This window comes from Mustelus asterias, chromosome 2, assembly GCF_964213995.1.
Source record: "Mustelus asterias chromosome 2, sMusAst1.hap1.1, whole genome shotgun sequence".
Classification (NCBI taxonomy): Eukaryota; Metazoa; Chordata; class Chondrichthyes; order Carcharhiniformes; family Triakidae; genus Mustelus; species Mustelus asterias.
Window position 1 is genome coordinate 152,808,516 of NC_135802.1, and position 21,833 is coordinate 152,830,348.

The following is a 21,833-nucleotide window of genomic DNA, read 5'->3' on the forward strand; positions in this document are numbered from 1 at the left end:
TGAATGATGGAATAGAGTGTTACTTACCTAAGCTTTCTGAAGGCACAGTTAGGTTGCAAAATGAGTCGGGTTGACAGGAGCAGAAAGGGACATTAGATCAAGTGAGTGGGGGAAAACTGGCTGATGGAGTTTCAATGTGAGAAAATGTCTTCCTCTTAAACCCTGAGATAGATCAGAGTATTTTTTAAATCACAACCAGCTGGACACTGTGGATGGACAGAGAGATTTCGGAGTCCGTGTACAGAATTTCCCTGAAGGTACTTAAGTCTCAAAATGATTACAGCACTGAAGAAAGAAGTCATTCGACCGTCATATCCATGCTGGCTCTCTGTAAGAGCAATCTAGCTAGTCCCACACTCCTGTTCCTTCCACCGAGCTCTGGAGTTTGTTTCCCGTTCAGGTGCTTATCTGATTACCTTTTTTTGATCTATTATTTTCACATGTATTGGGATAGATTGAAATGTATTGTTTCTTGTGTGCTATACAGAGAAAAGATACCATTCGTAGAGTACATCAGCAAGAAGGAAAGGAGAGGGTGCAGGACATCGTTAAAGCTAGGGTGTAGAGAAAGATCAGCTCAATATATATGTCCATTCAAAAGTCTAATGGCAGCAGGGAAGCAGTTGTTCTTGAGTCGGTTGGTATGTGATCTCAGACATTTGTATCCTTTTCCCGACGGAAGAAGGTGGAAGAGTGTGGTGGGTGCATGGGGTTTTTGATAATGCTGGCTACATTTCCAAGGCATCGGGAAGTACAGACGGAGTTAACGGATGGGAGGTTGGGTTGCGTGATGGACTGGTCTACGTTCACAACCCTTTGTAGTTTCTTGCACTCCTGTTCAGAACAGGAGCCAGACCAAGCTGTGATCCACACAGAAAGGATGCTTTCTGTGATGCATCGGTAAAAATCTGAAAGTCATAACCAAATCTCATAACACCCCCCCTTTCGTACAGTGCATTGCAGAACCTCGAAACAGGAGCAGAAGTAGCACATTCAGCCCAGAACATGACCTGTCACTGCATGAGAAAGTTATCTTTCCTTTCATTCTTTTCTCAATTGCCTTAAAGCAGCACCCTCTGATGGACAGGTACAAGCATAATTGAAAATACTAACGGGATGTTGGCTTTGTCAAAAGAGGACTGGATTACAAGGGAGTGGAAATTATGTTACAACTGTGAACAGCTCTGGTTATTCCAAAAAAAACCTTTGAAATTTAAAACTCAGGCAAAGGGGTTTTGATACATTGCAAACAAAGCTTCATACAAAACAAATTCAATCTCTGAACTCAGAAAGCAGTACATTTATCCTCAAAAATTCCAAGACAATAATCACTGAATCCTATCATGTATTCTTTAATTTTCCTTTGAAAATTGCTTGTTGCAAATCAAAAGTTTTGAGAAGGAAAGTACATTAATTTAACATGTCTTTAATCACTTTAAGATTATTACACTTTGTTTTCAAGCTTTGACATGTTGCGTTACTTAGTTTGCTGTTCAGGGAGATGTGAATCTACCAAAGAACAGGATATTATTTGTTGTGTTGTGCCTGATGAAGAAGAGAAAGGGATGGTCGGCAGTGAAGGTCTGCGGTGGGATGTAGCACATAGGCTGACAGACCATTCCAGTAGCAGCTGCTGCTTCAGTTCCCTCCTCATTCACCTCCACAAAAGACTTGTGCGCAGCTTTGGACACAAATAGGTCAGGAGCTCCAGACATTCCAGATAGATCTGCTCTCGAACCGTTAAAAAGATCCCGCATGCCTAAACTGGACAGCGGTGAGTGGAGATCATACTCTCCTTCCAGTTTAAATTTGGGCAGATGAACATCAACTTCCATCTTTCGCATGAGGTTCGGGAGTGTCCATTCTTGCAGCTTTTCCAAGGTCAGTGCCTGCTCCAGCTGATGGAGCAAAATAAAGAGATGTCAGTAAGAGAGCAAAACAAGGCAAGTGCAGTTATAAAGATCAGGACCACAGTGGCGTGTTGGGACTAGTTTGGATTGCATACGGAGAAGGGAGACATTTCTTTGTATTATTTCCCTCCCAAACTGGCCTCAGTGTTTAATCTGGGTTGTCGTCTCTTCCAGGGGCTCAGAGCATGTACTGTGTGATAGACAAATTGCCACTCACAATTGTGACAGACACACTGGGTGGACCAGAGGATCTCTTCCTGCCTGTCGTTGTTCATGCATTCGAATTATATTAAACCATAATTGGTGTTGGCGGAAGTGAGTAACTACAACAGTGGCACAGCGTGTAGCACTGCTGCTTCACAACGCCAGGACCCAGGTTCAATTCCGGCCTCAGGTCATTGTTTCTGTTGAGTTGCACATTGTCTGCGTGGGTTTCCTCCTCTCACACTCCATAGATGTGTGTGTTAGGTGGTCATTCATTTTTGAGGTGCACTGCAGTGAATGATTCAATCCTCAGATGGTTTGCCATTACATAGTTATGGACCGCAAGCTATCCCTGCTGTGTGAGCTAATTACAGCCAACATCCAGTGAAGGCACTAGAATTCCGATCGCATCCTCACCGTCTCAAAAAGTTTTAAAAAGCCTATCAACCCTGGTCTACGAGAGGAAAATCAGGCAGGAATTCTACCTGTGATTGTTGTCTGTCACATCCTAAATTGTGGTCATCCTAAATTGACCCGTAGTGTCAGGAGGATCAGCAGGGTAAATATGTGGGGTTACAGGGATAGGGTCTGGGTGGGATTGTTGTCAGTGCAGACTCGATGGGTCAAATGGCCTTGTCCTGCATGGAAGGGATTCTATGGCCTCCCAGCCGTGTGTTTCGCGGTGGCAGGAGATGGTGAGTTGTTCATTACCTTTCCTTAGAAATGCTGAAAGGTTTTGTCTCATCTTGTGCTGAATGTTCCTCTCCTGAAGGTCTTGACATTGAGCTGGGGAATGGTGCTTGAGCACTGAGTACATCGCCAGCATTCACATGCAAAGCTGAACTTCAAATGAAGACAAACAGACAGGAAATCTGGACTGCAATTTGAGGAGGGTGTGATAGACAACAATCACAGGTAGAATTCCTGCCTGATTTTCCTCTCGTAGACCAGGGTTGATAGGCTTTTTAAAACTTTTTGAGACGGTGAGAATGCGATCGGAATTCTAGTGCCTTCACTGGATGTTTGCTGTAATTAGCTCACACAGCAGGGACAGCTTGCGGTCCATAACTATTTAATGGCAAACCATCTGAGGATTGAATCATTCACTGCAGTGCACCTCAAAAATGAATGACTTTTATTCTGAATATGGAGATGCCGGCGTTGGACTGGGGTAAACACAGCAAAAGTTTGAATAACACCAGGTTAAAGTCCAACAGGTTTATTTGGTAGCGAATGTCATTAGCTACCAAATATACGTGTTGAACTTTAATCTGGTGTTGTTAAAACTCTTACTACTTTTATTCTGAATACAAGGGTATGTTTTGCAGATAGAATAAAATCAGTGTAAACTTTATACTGGAATACACATTTTACCTGCGAATTTCAACTCTGAAAATGCAGCCTGAATACCAAATGATCTTGGATATGAGCTCCTCAATTCCTATTCCCACTTTTCTGCCAACTTGCAAAGTTTTAGAAAGCAGGGCATATCTAACACATCAGTGTGCCAATAAACTGTTGCTCATCATGTAATTTAATTTTTTTTTAAACTTCATTCATTGGGGTGTGTGTGTCACTGGCTAGCCCAGCATTTATTGCATATTCCTGGTTGCCCTTGAGAAGGTGGTGGTGTGCTGCCTTCTTGAACTGCTGCAGTCCATGTAGCTAACCCCATAATACTTTTGACTGAGCAACAGTGAAGGTAATATATTTTCAAGTCAGGATGATGAGTGACTTGTATCTGCTGCCCCTGTCCTTCTTGTTGGTAGTGGTTGCGGGATTGGTAAATGCTGTCTAAGGACCCTTGGTGAATTCCTGCAGTGCATCTTGTAGATGGGACACACTGCTGCCACTGTTCGTTGGTGATGGAGGGAGTGGCAGTTTATGGATGGGAGTGCCAAACAAGTGCGCTTCTTTCTCCTGCATGGTGGCAAGCTTCTTGAGTGTTGTTGGAGCTGGACTCATCCAGACAAGTGGAGAGTATTCCATTACACTCCTGATTGTGCCTTGGAGATGGTGGACAGGCTTTGGGAAGTCAGGATTCCTATCCTCTGACTTGTTGCCGCAATATTTATATGGCTAGCCCAGTTGAGTTTCTGGTCAATGATAACCGTCAAGATGTTGATAGTCAGGGATTCAGTGACGGTCATGCCACTGAATGTCAAAGAGCGATGGTTAGATTCTCTCTTGTTGGAGATGATCATTGCCTGGCACATGTGTGGTGCAAATGTTAATTGCCACTTGTCAGCCCAAGCTGGGATATTGTCCAGGTCTTGCTGCATTTGGACATTGACTGCTTCAGTATCTGAGGAGTTGTGAATGGTTCTGAATCATCAGCCAACATTCACATATCAGACTTTATGTTGGAAGGAAGGTCATGGATGAAGCAACTGAGGATGGCTGGGCCAAGGACACTAAAATATAGCACTGTGGGTTAAGAGGAATGCTAATTGCTCTGGGTCACAGCTCCATCTAATTGGAGCCATTAAAGTGATGTTTATTTTCACCAAATGGGCCAACAAATAAATGGGGATGTCCCAGGAAATGACTGAAGATCGCGGTGATTTCTGGATAACAAAAGCAACTAGTATTTATATAGCATCTTTAAGGTCCCAAAGTCCTGAACAGGAACATTATCAATTACAATTTGACTGCGAGACACAAAAGGCAATATTACGGAACATGACCAAAACCGTAGCCCAGGAGATAGACTTTGAGAAGTGTTTTGAGGAAGTAAAAGGAGGCTCAGGGAGGGAATTCCACAGTTTTGGCCTGGGCAGCTGAAGGCGCTGCTATCAAATAGCATGGCAATTCAAATCAGGATGATTAGAAGGCCAGAATTAGATGAGTGCAGATATCGTGGAGGGTTGTTGAGCTGGAGGAGATTTTAGATAGAGTTAGATAGAGATGAAGCCCAAGAGAGATTTGAAAACAACAAGGATAGTTTTAAATTGATGTGCAACTTGATTTGGAGCCAATGTTGGTCAGCGAGGGTGGGGCTGAAATGGCAGTGAGCGGGGGGCTGATTGGTCAGCGAGGGTGGGGTTGATAGGGCATTGGGACTTGGTGCAGGTTATGATGCAGGCACTTGAGATTTTGATCACCTGAAGTTAATGGAGGATAGAATGTGGCAGACCCGCCAGGAGTGCATTGGAATAGTCAAGACTAGAGATAGCAAGGGCAGAATTGAGGGTTTCAGCAGCTGATGAGCTTTGGTGCGGAGGCTTGGGCAATGTGAGAAATAGGCAAACTTAGTAATAGCACAGACATGTGGCTGAAAGCTCATCTTGTGCTACCAGGGCATTCCAAAAGTCTGGTTTACCCTGAGACTGTTGTCCCGGAGAGGGATGGAGTCAAGAGCCGAGATTTTCCAGCACCCCCCCAGTGGCTTTGACAGGAAGCGATGGAAAATCCCAACCAGTGTCTGGTTTATGGCAGGGACTACTGTCGATTTCCTAAACGCCCTTCCAGCATCAGGCTGTGAAACACATCTCTGTAACCAGTGGTTCTTCAAGTTAAATTATTCAGCTGCTCTTTAAATACTTTGAATGGCGAAGAATGTCTGAGAACTGTTGGAAATTGGAGGGTCTTCAAGCTTCATACAGCCCACATGTTCTACTTCAGTGTGTGTGATCTCTGACTCCATGTGACTCATGTCAACAGTTTAAATGATGAAAAGATACTGTACCTGCTCGAGACCTGTGGAATCATCCATGATGTCATTTGGCAATAAGATAATCATGCTCAACTCGTTGCCAACATAGGGAAGCTCAAGGACCTGAGTTTTAAATTCAGGAATGTGTCGGAGAAGGAACTTGTTGTTTTGGTACATCATTTTCACTGGCTTGCTTTCTTTCTATAAACAGGAACATTCAAGGCATTTCATTTTTTAGTTTATTTGAAATGATGCATTGAAGGAGACAACTGTGGGCATTATGTAAAAGAAATAAATTAAGTCCCGTTGTGAAATATATGAACCAAAGTAGGTAAGGTAGTAATCTGCAAAAAAAAAAGCACTGTGTATATGTGTATTATATTATCGTGCACACACTCCAAAGAAGCAATCATAACTGTCTCAATTTTTACCGGACTACTCACTGCTAAATATAAGTAGCAACATTAGTCGTGTGGGTAGGATTGGAGGGAAAAACATGTGCATTTATAGGAAAAAAGTAGGAGGTCTTATTTGCTGATTGTCTCTCTGGGCTGGATCTTTGCTACTGAGTGGGGGTAGCTCAAGTTGGAAATTTCTCATCTTGGTGACCATACCGTTACATTAAGGGCCCTGACACACAATTGTCGCTCCGGGGAAGTGGGACCATGATCAAGTCAGGCCTGCTGCCTCTGGAGGCAGTTTAGAAGCGGGCAAGAAGGCAGGTGAGTACCAAGGCAGGCTGGTCAGAAGGTCCACCTTGGTTCTCTGGGACTTCGGCTCACTTTTAGAAAAGGTTGTTAGGCCCTCTGACCTTGACCCCCTCATTCACCCTTGCAACCTCCATATCCATTCAACCAGTAATCGGAGAAGACCTCAGGAGCCATGTGGAGATGAAAAAAATCAAACGTCTAACAATCTAACAGAGCTCTCATTTATGTCACCCATTCAAAGATTACAAGTCCCCTCAAGTGGTCAATCCATTATCAAGAAAAACAACAAGTTAACTTAATAACTACATTCAATACAGCTAATCTTTTAATAGTTTCTCAAAACTCTCAACGAAAATGTGGGTACAGCCAACGCGCGGGGATAAGTGGTTTTGGACGTATTGAAACACAGTCAAATATCCATAATGGGCTCAGCTCTAAGAGCAGCCCTTGGGAAAATGACCAAAATTAAATCGACTAAAAATGCAGGGTAAATGGTATTTTGTCAAAGCTACACCAGATGGCCTGTCAATCAAATCATTCTCAGCAGTTTGTGGTTTTGTTTTACTCTGAGTGTGGCAGCCTAGTTCATTTTTCACTTTTAAAGCCTGGGGATTTAAGTAACTTCAGATCATGACAGTTAAACGGGTCTTATACATCCTTCAAGAGTGTTTATGCCTCCTCTGTCAATTTGTGACTCCCATACTGTGAGCTAAGGCCCAGGGAAATGTAAAAAAAGGGGCCCGTATAAATTCAGCACAATTTTCAAATGGCCCAGCAAACTCATGTTTCGTACCTATGGAATTCATGTCCCTCCCCCTTCCATCTATCAGCGAAGATTGCATTGGATAGAAATGGGGGGTTGGGACTTCCACACCTGGGTTCCGACCGCTATTTTTAAAAGCCTCCAGAGTTTTCCCAGCACTACAAAATTCCGATCCTCTCAGTCTCTCCCCCCAACCTCAAGAAAACAAATTGCCTGATTCAGTGCTGGTACTTTATTTGGAATACCTTATTCAGTCTGAATGCCATCTCCTTTGTACCTCGTACATCAAACTTCTCAGCCCAGCTCCCTTTGAAGTAGATGGCATTCACCAACACGAGTCGGGTATCACTGTTAACAGAGCCATCGCCCAGCAAGTTTTGGATCTTACCTGAACAGAAACAGATTCAGCACATTGGAATTGTACACAACAACAACAAAAAGAATGAGGAAAGATTAACCTTCCTGAATTTGTTTTTGTAAAATTAAAACATCAGAAGGAGCGAGAGAAATAATACATCAAAATAACAGTCCCCAAATGGTTTAGGCTATATTTTAAAACTAAAATGTTATCACTGAAAGGTTCTGAAAAGAGGAAGTTTTTCCTACAGAACATCAATCAATCACACTGATTCAAATGCCCTCATTCTGTGCATTAAAATTCTATGATTTTTTCAAATAGATTAATAACTAGGCTAAATTTGCATATTGACTTCCAGAGAACATGCAGCACAGAAGCAGACCATTCACCCGAAATAGTCTGTGGGGAGGTTTTACTCCACACCATTCTCTCTTCCAATCTCTTCGACTTTGGGCTACTCTTACATGCTTGGAATGGCGGCGTTGGAGGCATGTAAAATAGGGCAGGTGTCCACCCCATCACCTTCACACCCACCCCTGTAATATGGTGAAGGGGGTAGGAGGGGCTAGCCACCATATCTAAATAGGCAATTAAGAGCCGTTTGGGCTTGTTACCTGGCCAATCGATTATACGCTGCCATCCCCATAAAATATTTAGTGTGCACTGTCGGGTGGGAGCAGGAAACCTGGGCCTGGATTCTCCCATCTTGTTCACCCGGCAAGCTGCCAGCAAGAACGGAGAATTTGGTGCCCAGCCAAAATTCCATTCACTGCAGCGGGACTGGAGAATCCCAGCCGCGGGCGAGGCTGGAGGACTCCGAGCCTGATTTCTTAACTACATTCCTCATAGGGCAGGGAGGAAAAGGAAGGGCAGTTTGACCTTCAGCAGCTGCCTGTTGCAGGTCAGAGCACGGCCCACTTCATATGGAAACCCCCCTCCCTTCCTACCCAACAATCCCACTGCCCTCCCACCCCGCCCCCAAAGCCTTAAACCCAAACTCCCCCCCAAAGACCCCACATGACCTTTGTTAAGTTCCCACACAATGCGTTATGGCTGGGGGGATGGGTCTTTGCTTTGGAGGGAGAGGGAGCCCCTCACTCCTTCTTTCAATGTTATTCATCCCCATATCTCAGCCTTTCTTCATATCTGTATTTTGCCTTTTCCCCCCATGTACTCATCGAGTTTCATTTTTAACGCATTGGTGCTATTTGTCTCAACCAACTCCAAGTTCCACTTTCAACAGATACCAAACATCAGCTCGGTTAATGTATGATTGCATTTTCTCAAATCCGGATTGGACATCTCCAATGTGATAAAAGTGAAAGATTTTTACTCTCTTTGCATTTGATAATGAAATTCTTCCTTCACCTTCAGTTTGCAAATGATTGAGTGTGGACGACAACTTACTCTCGGTCTGTACCTCCACCCATTTATTGATCTCTTGTCTTGTTCCATCTGCAGCAGTTTGGAAATCAACTGGCAACATCTCTGCTCCGTAGAATTTCTTGGTGGATTTACTGAATTCCTGAACAATAGATAGAGGGAAAATTAATTCGACATCCAGTTGGGAAACCTTTTGACAATCTGATTTCACCATTGCAGATCAGCAGAATTGATGAATCCTCCATACCAGCAATGTGCAAACACTGACAATAGGGTCAGCTTTCTCCTTACTGGGAGGGGTCGAGAACAATATCACCTTGGTTTCTGAGCGCTGGAAGGATCTGGGAACAGGTGACCCATTCGCCACTTACTTCTAGGAAGTTGTAGCTCTTCTCCCCATACAGTCGATTGGCCACTTTCAACAGATACGAAGCATCAGCTCGGTTAATGTCTAACTGCATTTTCTCAAATCCAGAATGGACATCTCCAACTTGATCAAAATGGAGAGCCTGTATTTAGAACAAACGCATAAAAGAAACATCAAGCAGTGAATTGATAAAAGAGCTAAAGCTAGAATCAGTCATGTTCTTTCCGCCATCTTGTTTTCTGCTGGGGGGGGTTTTGCCCCCTTTCCTGCAAGCATTTATTCTGTGCTGGGATTCCATTCTGATCATGCTGATCACCTTCCAGTGTCTCAGCAAAGAAACCTTCAGCCTCATCCTCAAAATGGAGTGTCAATAGATTACTCAACCACTTGGACACATCAGTTAATGACAATACTGCTCTTGGTCAACATACTCGCACGCTGACAGTTGAAGGTCATTGAACAGTGATTACGGGGCAAGAACCCTCGTGGATTGTCCCCTCCAGAACATTATTAATTTCATTTGGAAGTTAGCTCAGTGCAGACCAAGTATTGAACCTAGGCTGTTGAAACCTTGTCCAAAGATGTACAGGTTTGGTGGACTGGCCATGCTAAATTGCCCCTTAGTGTCCCAAATGTCTAAGTTAGGAGGATTGGCCATGGGAAATATGTGGGGTTACGGGGATAGGGTGGAGAAAGAGGGACTGGGTAAGATACTCTGTCAGAGCATTGGTGCAAAGCCCGATGGCCCAAGTAGCCTCTTCTGCACAGTGGGAATTCTAATTGTGTAAGAAGTCTCACAACACTAATTGTGTGAAGCTTAGCTTATTCACTTCCAACTTTAGTTGACTAAACTTGGCAAGAGCAATCATACATTCAAAAGAAAATTCATGCATAAAACACTTGAAGAAGTTTTTATTCAGAGTAATTTCACGCTTACCTTCGCCATTTCAGAAGCAGTATTATTTCTTGCTCCAAGGTAAACCATGGCCAATGCCGTGGAGATACTGAATGGAGAGAAAAAAATGTTGCCGGCTTCATTTTTCTCAATCAGCTTTCTGAACAGGTCAAGAGCGAAATGGCAATTTGCTTTGCTCAGGTCTTCCATGGTTTTAAACTGCAAGAAAGGTAAATATAAAACACAGATCTTCAAAGGAATTTTAGGACAAAAAGTTTCTCAAGAACGTCAACGAATTACCAGCTGAAGATAAGATTTAGTTTATGAATTTAAAGTTTATTTATTTGTGTCACAAGTAGGCCTACATTGCAATGAAGTTACTGTGAAAATCCCCAACTCACCACACTCTGGCGCCAGTTCGGGTGCAGTGAGGGAGAATTTAGCATGGCCAATGCACCTAACCAGCACATCCTTCGGACTGTGGGAAGAAACCGGTGCACCTGGGGTAAACCCATGCAGACACGAGGAGAATGTACAACTTCACACATAGAGTGACCCAAGCCAGGAATTGAACCCCGTCCTCTTATGCTGTGAGGCAACTGTGCTAACCACTGTGTCACCATTCTGCTATCATCCTTGCAAAGGGTTTCTTTACATTTCCTCCAGAACAGTTTCTTCCCCCAAGCAGGTGAGCAGTTTGGTGAGACAGACATGATCATCCCCCTTTTAATCTGTTGCGTGCTGTTCATTAACTTATTGACATGGATAAATGCTTCCCAAGTTTACTTCTGCAGTGTAAGTGGAGGATTTAACACCCCGTCTATTTTATTCCCTTTTCTGAATAGGGGCTCCACACTGACCCTTTTCTAACCTATCTCCAGTGCCCAACAACTCCCTCAAAATCCCCCCGCCAACCCAGGAGGAGAGGTCTCTTACTGGTATTGTCACCAGACTAGTAAATATAGTCGGCCTCAGCTCATTCTCCAGGGCATGGTTTCAAATCTCACCACAGCAGCTGGTGGAATTTATCATCAATTAATAAATCTGGAATTGGAACTTAGTTTCATGCTCACCATTTCTGAGACTAATCAGTGATTGTCATAAAACCTATCAGGTTCACTAATAACATTCAGGGCACGAAATCTGCCCTCTTTATCCGGTCTGGCCTACATGTGACTCCAGACTCCCACACCCACAGCAATGTGGTTGATTCTTAACTGTCCTCTGAAACAGCCGAACAAGCCACTCAGTTCAAGGGCAATTAGGGATGGGCAACAGCTGCTGGGCATGCTAGTCTCACCCATATCAGTGAAAAGATAAGGATCGCGGTGGACAATGACTCACAGACAAGCGTCCTACTTTTTTTTTTAATCATTCGTGGGACATCGGCATTGCTGGTTGGTCAGCATTTATTGCTCATCCTTCGTTACCTGAGTGCAGTTGAGAGTTGCTGCGCCTCTGGAGTCACATGTAGGCCAGACCAGGTAAGGGTGGCAGATTTCCTTCCCTAAAAGGACATTAGTGAACCGGATGGATTTTTCCGACAATCAATGGTTTCATGGTCATCAGTAGATTCTTCATTCCAGATATTATTTATTGAATTCAAATTCCAGCATCTGCCGTGGCGGGATTCAACTCTGGGTTCCCAGAACATTAGCTGAGTTTCTGGATTAATAGTCTGGCGATAATACCACGAGGCCATTGTCTCCCCGCAGCAAGTTATCACACAGTATTGTCAATTTTCAGCTTGGCTTTTACTTACATCTTTTACACTTGTTCTTTGACTACCATATTACTGTCACAAAACTGGAAGAATGTTTTTCTATTACATTCAGGCTGCTGCTGTATTTTATATGGGCTGGAAATGTTGGTCGTGAGCCCGCCCGCCTACCCAAAAGCTGATTGCCCGGTAGCCGTTTGATGCTGGGGCAGCGTTACTCGTCTCAGAGTGAGACTTCCAACCCTATCCCGGAGAGGAAGTCCTACTTTAGGAAGCTGCCAGCCAATCATTCCCTTTGCTCCTCCAATCTCTCCATTGACTGGATGTAACAATGGGCAGGATTTTACCTGCACACCCACCAACCAGTTTGTAGGTGGTAAGCATAAAAATGTCAGATGCTCTTCCTGATGGGATCCCACCTGCCCTGACCTCTGCGTATTGTTATGCTGAAACCATGCCCTTGCCCCAATTTGAGGCCCTTTTTTGGGCCAATTATTGACAACGTAAGGACTGTTTTTTGCCCAGCTTCAATTTCAACCCAAAAAAATAAACCAATCAGACCTCGGGCAAGAGGGTCAGACGGGGGAGGGGGGGGGGGCCTCCATTTAATATTGGGTGCCCACCGAAAATAATCTGACTCCTTCGGGCACTCTTCCCCCTCCCCGCAAGTATGTCCATTTCCCCAGGCCTCACCTCCTCTCCCTGCCCAGAGACTGCCAAGACGTACTTCGTCCCGGACTCCCAGGACTTAGCCTCTGGTGGCTGCTTGCAGTCCCAGTCTTGTCCACTGCGGGGACCAGCGAGCTGCTGACTAATCAGATTGGTTGGCAGCTCTCTGAGGCGGGACTTGGTCCTGAACAAGGGGAGGAAGTGCCACCTGAAGCCCATTAATGCTTATTTTACTTGCTGATGGGGATGTGGGCATCGCTGACTGGGCCAGTATTTATTACCCATCCCCAATTGCCCTTGAAGTTAAGGGTGGCACAGTGGCAAGCACTGCTGCCTCATGTTGTGGAGATGCCGGCGTTGGACTGGGGTAAGCACAGTAAGAAGTCTCACAACACCAGGTTAAAGTCCAAGCCTCATGTTGCCAGGGACCCAGGTTCAATTCCCAGCTTGAGTCATCGTTTGTGTGGAATTTGCACATTCTCCCCGTTTCTGCGTGGGTTTCCTCCCACTGTCCAAAAGGCGTACTGGTAAGGTGCATTGGCCATACTAAATTCTCCCTCAGTGTACCCAAACAGGGTGTCAGAGTGTGGCGACCAGGGGATTTTCACAGTAACTTCATTGCAATGTTAATGTAAGCCTACTTGTAATAAATACACTCTAAAACTCAACTACATTGCTGTGGATCTGGAGTCACATGTAGGCCAGACCAGGTAAGGATGGCTGATTTCCTTCCATAAAGGGCATTGGTGAAACAGATGGGTTTTTACGACAATTGACAATGGTTTCATGGTCATTGTTAGACGTTTTAATTCTGGAGTTGGTGGGGGGTGATTTACCATTTCACCCCACTAGTTGATGGTCGGGGCAAGCCAGTAAGATTGCGAGAGAGCGGAGAAATCAGCTTCGTGGTCTTGGATACCTTAAAATGGAACTCCAGTATCAATGGTGCCAGTATTGGTGATTTTTATTGGGATTTGTAAATTTTGAACTGTTTTTGTTTCCTTCTATACATATTACAATTCAGTTCAAAATTGACCACAAAATGCTTTGTGACATCCTTGGGCTATGAAAAATGCTATAAATGAAAGTCTTCTCTTTTTAGTTGTACCTATGCTGAAAAGGGCTTGTGTCTGACCCAAGTCTTTTTCTGAACATGAACTGACCAGTTTGCAACTTTAAGGTGCCTCCTCCCCTCCATCACCTCTCTCATAGTGCAGCACCTCATCACAACCATCCTTCCAGGATTATTACAGCAGTCCGCAGGAAATACCAAAGTGGTTAGCACTGCTGCCTCACAGCGCCAGGGAGCCAGATACAATTCTGGCCTTGGGTGACTGTGCGGAGTCTGCACGTTCTCCTCGTGTCTGCATTGGTTTCCTCCCACAGTCCAAAGATGTGCAAGTTAGGTAGATTGGCTATGCTAAATTGCCCCTTAGTGTCCAATGATACATAGGATAGGGAGATTAGCAGCGTAAATAAATACATGGGTTACAGAGTAAGCCTGGGTAATCATTAGAATCCCTAAAATGCAGAAGATGGCCATTCAGCCCATCAAGCTTGAACCGACAGCAATCCCACCCAAGTCTTATCCCCATAACCCCACTTATTTAGCCTCCTAATCCCCCGACACTCAGGGACAAGGGGTAAGAGTTGGTGCTGACTCGATGGGCCGAATGGCCTCCCTGTGGGGATTCTGTGACTCACAGTGACTTATTCATTTGGAAACCTTTATTGCTGCTCTGGGATTTGAACAATCTTTGACTATTTGTTTCACTCAGTTTGCATGTTTCCCAGATCCTCCCACTGGAATACCTGCAGACAGGAACCGAGCAATATGGCTACATCTCAGTTTCACTTTTCCTTACAGCTTTTTATGGTTTCAGATGGGAAATGAAGAGCTCGGTGATAATTCCGGGTGCTGTTTGCTGACAGTCCAGCCGGAGTGAAGGGGTGGGGCTCCTTCTCTGACTCAATAAAAGGGGAATTGATCAGGTTAGTGAAGGTTTGCAGCGCTCACAGGGAAATGTTGGCAGATTAAACTCCCTGGGTGAAATAGAAAGACTTACCTTCTATCTTTCAGCATCCAACACTCTCTCTCAATGTGTTCACTCCGCTGTGTGCGCTGTCTCTGGGGCGGATTCCAACTCAGAGTAACTCCCCTCACATTGATAGGACTCCTGTGTTGTCCATCACGGCGGAGACTTTCCTCCTCTGACACACACACAAGGAATTTCCTGCTTTTGACTTTTTTTAAACCTGTTGCGGAATTAACTCCGACAAAGCTTGTGAGAAGTGTACATGTCAATTTCCCAAAAGCTGAGAGAGCCCCAGAAACTAGAGCCCCTCCTGAATACAGATCAATGATTATAGATACACTGAACGTGCAGTCGGACACAGCTGCGTTGGAGTGAAAACTGCAGACACACCCAACACTCAATGACTGCTGGAGCTGATTTGGAGAAACATTGTGGCTGTCGCCCCCATGGGAATGAAATCAATACACTGAATATTTTCCGGTCTTTTACTGAATCTGCTTTCTAAATCAAAATCATTTTGTTCATCACTTGTTCAAAAGACTGACGGTGAGTTGATGTGGGGTTCCTACCACCTCAAGAGGAGCAGAAATCCCAGAAAAACAATACATACACCATTTCCCTGAGCCATGAAGGGGAACTTTTCCACAAAACATGTGTTTAGGATTTGAAACTTTACGGTGGCAAATTCGGATCCAATACATAGAACATAGAACAGTACAGCACAGAACAAGCCCTTCGGCCCACGATGGTGTGCCGAGTTTTATCTGAAACCAAGATCAAGCTATCCCACTCCCTATCATCCTGGTGTGCTCCATGTGCCTATCCAATAACCGCTTAAATGTTCCTAAAGTGTCTGACTCCACTATCACTGCAGGCAGTCCATTCCACATCCCACCACTCTCTGCGTAAAGAACCTACCTCTGATATCCTTCCTATATCTCCCACCATGAACCCTATAGTTATGCCCCCTTGTAATAGCTCCATCCACCCGAGGAAATAGTCTTTGAACGTTCACTCTATCTATCCCCTTCATCATTTTATAAACCTCTATTAAGTCTCCCCTCAGCCTCCTCCGCTCCAGAGAGAACAGCCCTAGCTCCCTCAACCTTTCCTCATAAGACCTACCCTCCAAACCAGGCAGCATCCTGGTAAATCTCCTCTGCACTCTTTCCAGGGCTTCCACATCCTTCTTATAGTGAGGTGACCAGAACTGCACACAATATTCCAAATGTGGTCTCACCAAGGTCCTGTACAGTTGCAGCATAACCCCACGGCTCTTAAACTCCAACCCCCTGTTAATAAAAGCTAACACACTATATGCCTTCTTCACAGCTCTATCCACTTGAGTGGCAACCTTTAGAGATCTGTGGATATGGACCCCAAGATCTCTCTGTTCCTCCACAGTCTTCAGAACCTTACCTTTGACCCTGTAATCAACATTTAAATTAGACCTACCAAAATGAATCACCTCACATTTATCAGGGTTAAACTCCATTTGCCATTTTTCAGCCCAGCTTTGCATCCTATCTATGTCTCTTTGCAGCCTACAACAGCCCTCCACCTCATCCACTACTCCACCAATCTTGGTGTCATCAGCAAATTTACTGATCCACCCTTCAGCCCCCTCCTCTAAGTCATTAATAAAAATCACAAAGAGCAGAGGACCAAGCATTGATCCCTGTGGCACTCCGCTAGCAACCTGCCTCCAGTCCGAAAATTTTCCATCCACCACCACCCTCTGTCTTCGATCAGATAGCCAGTTACCTATCCAATCGGCCAACTTTCCCTCTATCCCACACCTCCTTACTTTCATCATAAGCCGACCATGGGGGACCTTATCGAACGCCTTACTAAAATCCATGTATATGACATCAACTGCCCTACCTTCATCAACACACTTAGTTAGCTCCTCAAAAAATTCAATCAAATTTGTGAGGCACGACTTGCCCTTCACGAATCCGTGCTGACTATCCCGGATTAATCTGCATCTTTCTAAATGGTCGTAAATCCCATCCCTAAGGACCTTTCGCAGCTGGAAACTGGATAAATACTGGAGAAAAATAGGAGAGATGCGGGGTGGCATGGTGGTTAGCACAGCTGCCTCACCGTTTCAGGGACTCGGGATCAATTCCAGGCTCGGGTGACTGTCTGTGTGGAGTTTCCTCCGGGTGCTCCGCTTTCCTCCCACAGTCCAAAGTTGTGCAGGTTAGGTTGATTGGTCATGCTAAGTTGCCCCTGAGTGTCCAAAGGTTTGTAGGTTAGGGGGATTCGACATGGTAAATGTATGGGGTTATGGGGATTGGGCAGGGTGGGGGGGGGGGGAGGGGGGCTGGGTAAGATACTTAATCACAGGACTTGTAAAAATATTATATATTACCTGTACTTGAGGATTTTGCGTCTGGTTTCCCACCAGCCGCTGTGTGTCTCGTCCCAAAACCCAGGGGTTCAGTCACGAGGAGGCAGTGAGCAGAAAAGTCAGGTTAGGAAGAGGGTAAACTGGGGGTGGGGAAGTAAAAGGAATTCAGGGTCGGGGGTGGGGGAGAGGAAACTGAAATGATGGGGGAAAATAAGAAAATGGAAATCTGAGGGCAATTTACAGAAAGGAAACTAAGGTCGAGTTGGAGGGTAACTAAGTGTAGGTTGGGCGGTATAGTCAGACAAGAAGACAGGTTGAAGCATGGGAAACAAGAGGGTGATGCTGGAAGATAGGGAATCTATTTAAGAAGGGTGGGAGCTAAACTTGGAAATTATAGGCCTACTAAAGTAATTTTTTTTAATTTTTTATTAATTCATAGGATAAGGGCACCATTGGCTGGCTAGCATTTATTGCCCATCCCCAGTTGGCCTTGGAGGATAGTTGAGAGTCAACCACATTGCTGTGGCTCTGAGTCACATGTCGGCCAGACCAGGTAAGGACGGCAGATTTCCTTCCCGAAAGGGCCAGATGGGTTTTTCTGACAATCGACAATGATTATCAGTACATTCTTAATTCCAGTTATTTTTTGATTGAATTCAAATTCCACCACCTGCCGTGAACGGGATTTGAACCCGCGTCTCCAGAATATTAGCTGAGTTTCTGGATTAGTAATCTAGCGATAATACCACAAGGCCATTGCCTCCTCCGGAAATGTGGAAGTTCCTATAATCACTCATGAGGGACAGAGTGACTGAGCATTTGGGTAAATAGGGGCTGATCAGAGAGAAGCAACATTGGTTTGTTGAGGGAAATCGTGTGGAATAAACAGAATGTTTCGAGGGCTAACTAAGTTGGGAGGTTTGAATGTTATTTATTTGGATTTTCGGAAGGAATTTTCTTTGCTGCAATGTAAACTGGGAGTGCATGAAATTGGAAGCAACCTATTGTTTTGGATTGGGAATTAGATACTACTCCGGAATAGGAGATATATTTTAAGCATAAGGGGTATGTCCTCAAATTGGCAGATGTGCTAATGGTGTGTCATAGAGCATAGCACATAGAAAAACTACAGCACAAGCAGGCCCTTCAGCCCACAAGTTGCGCCGGTCATGTCCCTACCTACCTAGGCCTATACATAGGCTTACCTATAACCCTCAATCCTATTAAGTCCCATGTACTCATCCAGAAGTCTCTTAAAAGACCCTATTGAGTTTGCCTCCACCACCATTGACGGCAGCCGATTCCACTCACCCACCACCCTCTGAGTGAAAAACTTACCCCTGACATCTCCTCTGTACCTACTCCCCAGCACCTTAAACCTGTGTCCTCTCATAGCAGCCATTTCAGCTCTGGGAAAAAGCCTCTGAGAATCCATCCGATCTATACCTCTCAACATCTTGTACACCTCTATCAGATCACCTCTCATCCTTCGTCTCTCCAAGGAGAAAAGACCGAGCTCCCTCAACCTATCCTCATAAGGCATGCCACCCAATCCAGGCAACATCCTTGTAAATCGTCTCTGTACCCTTTCAATAATTTCTACATCCTTCCTGTAATGAGGCGACCAGAACTGAGCACAGTACTCCAAGTGGGGTCTGACGAGGGTCTTATAAAGCTGCATCATTATCTCCCGACTCCTAAACTCAATCCCTCGATTGATGAAGGCCAGCACACCATACGCCTTCTTAACCACCTCCTCCCCCTGCAAGACCGATTTAAGAGTCCTATGGACCCGGACCCCAAGGTCCTTCTGATCTTCTACACTGCTAAGAGTCTTACCCTTGATATTATACTCCTTCATCCCATTTGACCTGCCAAAATCTACCACTACACATTTATCTGGGTTGATGTCCATCTGCCACTTCTCCGCCCAGTCTTGCATCCTATCTATGTCCCTCTGTAACTTCTGACATCCCTCCAACCTATCCACAACACCACTAACCTTTGTGTCGTCGGCAAACTTACCAACCCATCCCTCCACTTCCTCATCCAGGTCATTTATGAAAATGACAAACAGCAAGGGTCCCAGAACAGATCCCTGGGGCACTCCACTGGTGACCGACCTCCATTCAGAAAAAACCCCATCTACAACCACTCTCTGCCTTCTGCAGGCAAGCCAGTTCTGGATCCACAAGGCAACAGCCCCTTGGATCCCATGCCCTCTCACTTTCTCGAGAAGTCTTGCATGGGGGGACCTTATCGAATGCCTTGCTGAAGTCCATGTAAACCACATCTAGCGCTTTTCCTTCGTCAACGTGTTTAGTCACATTTTCAAAGAACTCCACCAGGCTCGTAAGACACGATTTGCCTTTGACAAAGCCGTGCTGACTACTTTTGAGCATACTAAACTTCTCTAAATGTTCATAAATCCTGTCCCTCAGGATCTTCTCCATCAACTTACCAACCACTGAGGTTAGACTCACCGGTCAGTAATTTCCTGGGCTATCCCTATTCCCTTTCTTGAATATAGGAGCCACATCCGCAATCCTCCAATCCTCCGGAACCTCTCCCATCTCCATCGACGATGCAAAGATCATCGCCAGAGGCTCTGCAATCTCTTCCCTCGCCTCCCACAGTAACCTGGGGTACATCCCATCCGGTCCCGGCGACTTATCTATCTTGATTCCACTCAAAATTTCCAACACATCCTCTTTCTTAATGTCGACAAACTCAATCTTCTCAGTCCGCCGCAATCCTGTAGTACAACCACCCAGGTCTTTTTCCACCGTGAATACCGAGGTAAAGTATTCATTAAGCACCTCTGCTATTTCTTCCGGTTCTGTACAGACTTTCTCACCTTCACATTTTATAGGTCCTATTCCTTCACATCTCATCCTTTTACTCTTCACATATTTATAGAACGCCTTAGGGTTCTCCTTAATCTTACCTGCCAAGGCCTTCACGTGACCCCTTCTGGCTCTCCTAATTTCCTTCTTAGGTCCCTTCCTACAAGCCGTATACTCATCTAGATCCCCATCATCGCCTAGCTCTCTGAACCTATTGTACGCTTTCCTTTTCCTTTTGACTAGGTTCAGCACAGCTTTCATGCACCACCGTTCCCGTAACCTACCAAAACCTCCCTGTCTCATTGGAACGTTGTCGTGTAAAGCTCCAGACAAACATTCCTTGAAAATCTGCCACCTTACTTCAGTATTTTCCCTCAAGAATACCTCCTTTCAATTTACGCCTCTAATCTCCTGCCTGATGGCTTCATATTTCCCCTTACTCCAGATAAACACTTTCCTAGCTTGCCTGATCCTATCTCTTTCCAATGTTAGCGTAAAGGAGATAGAGTTATGATCACTATCCCCAAGATGCTCCCCCACTGAGAGATTCGACACCTGTCTAGGCTCATTAGCCAGTACCAGATCGAGTACAGCCTCTCCTCTTGTAGGTTTATCCACATGCTGTGTCAGGAAACCCTCCTGAACGCACCTCACAAACTCCTCCCCATTCAAACCCCTTACCCTAGGGATATTCCAATCGATGTTTGGGAAATTAAAGTCTCCCATCACGACAACCCTGTTATTACTACATCTCTCCAGGATCTGTTTCCCTATCTGCTCCTCAACAGCCCTGTTACTATTGGGCGGCCTATAGAAAACACCCAGCAAAGTTATCGAACCCTTCCCGCTCCGAACTTCCACCCACAGAGACTCCGTAGACAATCCCTCCACGGCGTCCGCCTTCTCTACAGCTGTGACACTATCCCTGATCAGCAGTGCCACTCCCCCCCCCTCTTCTGCCTCCCTCTCTGTCCTTTCTGAAACATCTGAAACCCGGCACCTGAAGTATCCAGTCCTGTCCCTGTCCCCAAGTCTCCGTAATGGCCACCACATCACACTTCCAAGCATCGATCCACACTCTAAGCTCATCCACTTTATTTACTACACTCCTGGCATTAAAATAGACACATCTCAAACCATTGGTCTGAGCTCTCCCCTTCTCCATCACCTGTCTATTCTCCCTCTTACGCTGTCTACAATCCCTCTCTATTTGTGGGCTACCCTCCTCGCTCCCAGTCACCTCATCACGATTCCCTCCCCCCCAACCTTTCTAGTTTAAAGTCTCTCCAGTAGCCTTAGCCAACCTTCCTGCCAGGATATTGGTCCCCCTGGGATTCAAGTGCCACCTGTCTTTTTTATACAGGTCACACCTGCCCCTAAAGTGGTCCCAATGATCCAGGAACCCGAATCCCTGCCACCTGCTCCAGTCCCTCAGCCACGCATTCATCCTTCACCTCTCTCCATTCCTGCTCTCACTTTCCCGTGGCACAGGCAGTAATCCTGAGATTACTACCTTTGTGTTCCTCCTTCTCAACTATCTACCTAACTGCTATATTCTCTTTTCATGACCCCTTCCCTCTTCCTACCTATGTCAGCGGTACCAATATGTACCACGACCTCTGGCTCCTCTCCCTCTCCCCTCAGGATTTCTGGGACGCGACCAGAGACATCCCAGATCCCGGCACCAGGGAGGCAGACCACCATCCGAGACTCCCGTCTGCCTCCGCAAAAACGCCTGTCCGACCCCCTTACTGTTGAGTCCCCGATTCATACTGCCTTCCTCCTCCTTTCTTTAGCCCTCTGAGTTACAGGGCTGGACTCTGCTCCAGAGACACAGCCACTGCTGCTTCCCCCAGGTGGGCTGTCCCCCCCAGCAGTACTCAGACAGGAGTAAGATTATTGTGAAGCGGCACATCCACCGGGGTGCTCTCTATCACCCGAGCTTTCCTCCTCCTGGCCGT

At 45.5% G+C, this 21,833-nt stretch overlaps 1 protein-coding gene across 1 annotated transcript; it reads right to left on the reverse strand.

The window, feature by feature from the left end:
- Positions 1 to 1,332: 1,332 nt before the first annotated feature.
- On the reverse strand, positions 1,333 to 15,062 carry LOC144479643 (leukocyte elastase inhibitor-like). The gene is made up of 7 exons (XM_078198618.1): positions 14,701 to 15,062; positions 10,288 to 10,464; positions 9,355 to 9,492; positions 9,008 to 9,125; positions 7,488 to 7,630; positions 5,803 to 5,970; positions 1,333 to 1,898 (listed from the first exon to the last, which is right to left on the reverse strand). Exons 2-7 carry the CDS (start codon positions 10,453 to 10,455, stop codon positions 1,494 to 1,496), a joined length of 1,140 nt encoding a protein of 379 aa, XP_078054744.1. The 5' UTR covers positions 10,456 to 10,464; positions 14,701 to 15,062; the 3' UTR covers positions 1,333 to 1,493.
- Between the last annotated feature and the right edge of the window lie 6,771 nt (positions 15,063 to 21,833).